This window comes from Homarus americanus, unplaced genomic scaffold (assembly GCF_018991925.1).
Source record: "Homarus americanus isolate GMGI-L3 unplaced genomic scaffold, GMGI_Hamer_2.0 scaffold11022, whole genome shotgun sequence".
NCBI classification, from domain to species: Eukaryota; Metazoa; Arthropoda; class Malacostraca; order Decapoda; family Nephropidae; genus Homarus; species Homarus americanus.
The window spans coordinates 14024660-14030659 of NW_024737068.1; the positions used below are offsets into that span (position 1 = coordinate 14024660).

Consider the following 6000-nt stretch of genomic DNA (forward strand, 5'->3'; position numbering starts at 1 on the left):
ACCGTCAATACAACTACTAACTTCGACAAAAACTAAACATGGCCTAACGTGCATAAACGTTGACACGCCATATTAAAAGCATTAAGTTTTTAAATGGAGAAACGATAAATTAACATATTATATATATATATATATATATATATATATATATATATATATATATATATATATATATATATATATATGTGTGTGTGTGTGTGTTATAGGAAAGCCTAGCACAAGTAGTTAAAGCTATAAATTACCTGTATATTATGAAAACCGACATGAACAAAGGATACAACACTTAACCCCATTTAAGCCACAAAAATCTTAAGTCAACAATACTTCCAAAAACGGAGGTAAAAGTTATCAAGTGAAAACCAAATGCCGAAGCGTTACACCAGAAAATAACCAGACAATATTAAGCAAGGAAAGTAATGATGGTGTGATGCCTCTAGCTATAGACAATCAGATTTAAACAAGCCAATACAACCAATAACCAATCATATTCGAGCATCGTAAGTTTTAAACGGACACAAAAGGCATTATATGACCGGAAATACCATTGTCCCCAGACCGCCGACCGGGACACCCTTCCACCCCTCCCGGCGCCTCAATCACCTAGCCACTATCCCACGGACCCACCCTCACGCATGTATACAATACAACCCATCTTCGAATCTTGATCAATCTTATATCTTAACCTAAAAAGCACTTAAACTTTACAAATGAGAGCACTCATTCAGCATACAACGACTATTTGTCTGAGTGTTATAAAATCAATAGTTCTCAAGTACGAGGCGAAGACTCCTCCATTCAGTAGTATTTGCAGCATAATGCTCAAATTTACAGTCCATAGTCAAATAGATCAACAGCACAAAACTGATGATATGCAAACTTTTAAACTTGTGTCATCAAACTGGCTAACATATACCATATGTTCCTCGGGTTATAACTTACAAAGGAAATACTACTAATGCCAGGTGCTGTTTCAGTTTTCCTCCCGCCCGGTATAACCGCAGGGATGGTCAGTTAAGACCCACAACGAGCCCTGGCGGTGACAATGCAGCCACTTTTTCTAAGTACGTACATTTTATATTTCATAACGAATCACATCAATTTGCATTCTTTTCACACGCGGGCTTATTGTGTATAACCATTTTAATTCCTAGAACAATAAGAAACTGCCAATTTAACCGGCGGGGTGGACATCCAGTACCGGATGAAGGAAGTTTTCAACATACGAAGACTCCAGGCAGAAACAAAGATGTCAGCTGCTTCCATCACTGAATTTCAGTATGCAGACGACCTCACACTCGTTGCTCACACCGAACGCGACCTACAGGAGATCCTGAACACCTACACAGATGCGTATGCACATTATGGCCTCGTGGTGAATTCACTTAAGACTCTGATTCTCTTTCAGCCTACCCCTCGTTCAACCACAGCTTCACCATCCATCTAGCTCACTGGTTCCCAAACTGGGGGCCATGGCCCCCCAGCAAAATTTAGGGGGCCATAAGCTGAGGCTATGTACACATAAAAATCCCAAGCCCCACCACACTAGAACAGCCAGTCAGCAGCTGAGCCAGCCAGAGATATGAATTGGGAGAGGGGGGCCATGGATAAGGATCATATATGAAAAGTGGGTAATGATCAGAAAAAGTTTGGGAACCACTGATCTAGCTTAACGGGACTACTCTTTGTAATGTTACCCACTTCCAGTTCCTTAGTTCCCACCTGTCCACCACCTCAGTTATTGATGAAGAGATTCATCAATAGGTTGTAGGTAGATTATAGGTTGTAGGCAGCTACCAAACAGGGAGGTACTACCGCCTGGGAAGATATTGGAAGCATAATGTGTTGTCTAATGGTGGACCCTGCTGCCATATGTCATCACGAAAATTGTGACCAAGTCCCAGGTTGCTGATCTGACTTTCTGCCTCATTTACACACAATTGCAGGGTCTCAATTCTTTCTCTAATTATCATTGACAACACAACATTCATATATTGTTTCTCACTTTCGTTTTTTTTCTTTATGGTTCTTTATTGTTATTATTATTATTTTATTATTTTTATTTTTGTACTTTTTATAATAAATTTTACTTATCGGAATAATTATTATTACATTTTCGTCCCCCAGGCCCCGATGTGGGTCAGAGACGTGTCCCCGGGTGGACTAATCCCAGTGTAAAAAAAAATCGGATCAGATGTACATCTCAAGCCTTTGGCAGACTCCGTACTCGTGTCTTCAGCTGTAGAGAGCTGAAATTATCTGCAAAGCTGCATGTGTATCCAGCAGTGGTCGTCCCCACCCTGCTGTATTTCAGCGAGACATGGGCCACAGACAAGACCACAGGGCACTTGAAAACTTTCACCAATGAAGTCTACGTTCTATCCTTTGAGTTTGCTGGGAAGACAAGAGACCAAATGCCAGCATTCTCGCTGACACCAACTGTAGGAGCATCGAGGCCCCCATTATCCTTGAATAACTACATGGACGACAGTAGGCTACCAAAGCAACTATTTTACAGTCACTTAACAAATGATAAACGTAACGCTGGCGGACAACGAAAAAGATATAAACACAGTCTGAAGACAAACCTGAAAAAGTGCCAAATTGACCCCTTTACCTGGGAAATGATCACTCCACACAGTAACGCTTAGAGGAGCAACACATGAGGTGTCAATCCTTTCGAATTAGCCCAACTGCATGCCGAGGCAGACAAGCACCAACACCGGAAAGATGCAGCAACCCCTCCAGCACAAAATGTTGGCCTCCATACGTGCAACATGTGTGGACAGCCCTGTCGATTCAGTATCGGCCTCTCCAGTCACCTCAAAGTTCACCAACGAAGGTGACATCCTTAATAACTAATATCATTGCATCATAGCTGGATGATCATCATACTCGATTCCTAGTGTGTATGAGAGAGCGAGAGAGAAAGAGAGACTAACACTGGACAATGGGGTACTATAGTAATGAAGAACAGACAGACCGCCTGAACAGCTAATAAGCTGATAAATGGCGAAATTATAAAATAAAGACGAATAGGGTACGTTACCGGTAACTTCGAAATTGCCTAACAGGCTGCTTTTTGGCTATTTTGGTGCTCTTTTTAGTATTTTACCCTACATTTTCCCTCTACTTCAAAGCCCTGCTCACTTTGTTGTTAGTTGGGGAGTCAAATCTCCATAAAGGTTTATTTGCGACGGAAATGAAGGTCAGATTCGCTTGAAACAATACAAAATACACTAGAAAACCCCATTTTTGTGAGTAATTTCCGTGGTCGACAAAAAATTATTCTTTCCCGAAAATATAAAGTAATATTCCTTTGGCGTTGGTCTGGGGAAGGTGAAATAGCGGACACGTGGGGAGGGGCAGTTTCCTGGAAGATACAACAAAGTATAGATTTTATTGGCCTATTGTGCACAGCTCAGAATTTTCCAATATACACAATTTCACACTGTAGAAGTGATGCATACAGTACTTTTGTAAACTTTCGTAACCGACAGATTATTGCTTCAACTGCCTTTTTAAACAAAATCAATTGACAAGTTTTCTTATTTTTCTCGGTTATTAGACACAGACCGATACCAGTATACGTATATCTATTTAGTACAATCGTTATACAAAATCATATTGGATCAATACAGTATGTTCAATAGATAACATAAAGCATATACACACAATGGCAGTTATGTCAGTTCATTTAAAAAAATATCCCGTGAAACCCATTTAAACTTCACTAATTGTTTCTCTTTTGTACAAAATTCAAAGTATAAACTTATTTGACAAAGTCACACCTCTTGCTCTCTGATATGTAAGTAGCTTAAACTACCTGTGCAGGTGGGGTCGATATGCTCCAAAATTTTACGTGTGACTAGTGACAGCCCTCATAAACTAAAATTTAGCGTTCATGATCTCATATTGTTTCCCACAAATATGCACAGATAGTTGTTTTAGCTCCTGTACAGTACATACACACTGAAGCATTGCAGTAATTCTCAAGGTGACACGATCAAAGGACTGGCGGCATTTGCTTTTTAATGAAGATCTATAGTCCGTCCATTTACTAAAATGTGCAAAATTTCGTACAGTACTTCTAATAACCTATTTTTATGTTGGGAGTTTTCAAACGGTAAGCAAGCCACGTTTCCTTCACTATTATCTGATTCAGCTGTACAGGATACCTGTCAAGAGCTAACAAGCATAGTCACATTTAACTTATGTCCAAAAGGTAATAGAGCACTTACCGGTTGTGGTTGGGGAATGCAGCAACGACTGTCGGGAAGTTTGCATGTAGACGTCCTTGACCTCGACCTGACTGACCTACAAACTGACCCACCCATACCCAACCTCGGTGGACACCTCTCAACCCAATCATAATCACGTTCGGGTATCACGATATAGTCGCCAATCACACTGAAATTACACGGTATTTTCTCATTACAAGAAATGAAACATTAATTTGGTTATTAACTGATCAGTTCAAAAATACTAAAGCAACTGACAACATGTAACAGACGATCAATGACAATAATTTTCAACGTTTATATAGATTTACAGTATACTGTAACCTGAACTCCTCGTCCACCTACGTGACAGACCGCTTACTCACAATGGTTGGTATTGATCACAAGGCTTTACAGTCAAAGCGGTATCACTGAATTTGGCAGAAATAAAATCTACTTTAAAAATTTTATCTGAATAGTTAAATGTAAGATTCTCAGTGAGAACAACCTTTATAAATAAGACGTCGCCCTACACGAAACCTTTCACTGCTACGCCTCGCAGCTGACTGTTGTTTACCAGTGTCCAGTGACAGCAGAGCCATCTGTTGGGAGCAGTTGACACAAGTCGCCGCTGCACGCGTCAAGGTGATCCTTTGATTTTTTTTATATTATTCTCTGTTTTTCTGAAGCACACCCTTGTTGTTGAAATTCTCACCTTTGAATATATAGAAAAATAAATTAATTCAAGATTTTTTCGTGACCGATCGCCCAAGCGGCTAACGAGCCGATCTTTTGGTGAAGAGGATAAAAGAAATGGAAAAGTAATCAGAGACGTGACCGATCGCCCAAGCGGCTAACGAGCCGATCTGTGGTGAAAAGGATGAAAGTAAAAGTAAGCACAAGTATTCCATGATGTATTCTGAGAAAGAAAATATTTTACATATCTACTTTAGTTACTCGGTCTAATCTAAACAAATTTAACATTATTTACCCAAACATATTCACATCATTGCATAACCAAAACCGATATTAAAATATTCACGCCAAACCACACTGTCGATGTCTGCAGCCTCGACAATCCAAGACAATCCTTCACACACCAAACTCACTGTTGAATCATTGGAAAAATCTTCCATCCAATTTTAGGGTTATAGTAACTGTTGAAATCTTTAAGAAACGTTATGATGTTCACATGTGGGGGGCAAAAAGGGCGGGAAATAATATATGAACAGATTTTTTATGTGTTAATGACGTTTATTAACAATAATAATGCCATATGATTTCTATTAGTATTAACATTTAGGGAAAATTTTCAAGTTCCGCTCCTCTTGCTCAATGCAAGGCTCAGCCCGTCGCACTATTTTTTTTTTAATTTTACAATTTACATATATACATAAATATTACATATTGTTAGTGCAACCCCGTGTTGTGTTAGCGAGGTGCTTCCCCGCCTGGAGTATTGTCGCCCCGATATATGCTGGTGTCATGGTCACAATGACTGCTGGTCTGTTTGAAACCTGATGATTCATATTATGCTCCACGCCCGCAAAACATGTGGATAACTGGTGAGTTATCCCTAGGAAGAAACGCGTTTTCCCTGGCTTAAGGTGCCGGCCATTTTCACAGACTTCCTGAATCCAACCTCCCTATAAAGCAAATTTGAATGTGAGAGCAAGCACCATTGTTTTGAGGCAACTTAGATATGTTTGTTTACAGTTAAAGCGGGGTGAGGAGCCCGGGCGCTCTCAGGCGTCAGTCAAGCATCCGAAACTCCTCCACCCAC

At 40.0% G+C, this 6000-nt stretch overlaps 1 protein-coding gene across 3 annotated transcripts in view; it reads right to left on the reverse strand.

Annotated features, from left to right (window-relative positions):
* The window catches only part of LOC121872984 (farnesyl pyrophosphate synthase-like), a 55199-nt gene extending 50359 nt beyond the window's left edge, over positions 1-4840 (reverse strand). The window contains exons 1-2 of one of the 3 annotated variants that reach the window (XM_042376173.1): positions 4584-4602; positions 4239-4407 (exon numbers count right to left, since the gene is read on the reverse strand). In XM_042376173.1, coding sequence (XP_042232107.1) covers positions 4239-4369 — 131 coding nt within the window. In that variant the 5' untranslated portion in view covers positions 4370-4407; positions 4584-4602. The other 2 variants (XM_042376174.1, XM_042376172.1) reach the window with 2 other exon arrangements.
* Between the last annotated feature and the right edge of the window lie 1160 nt (positions 4841-6000).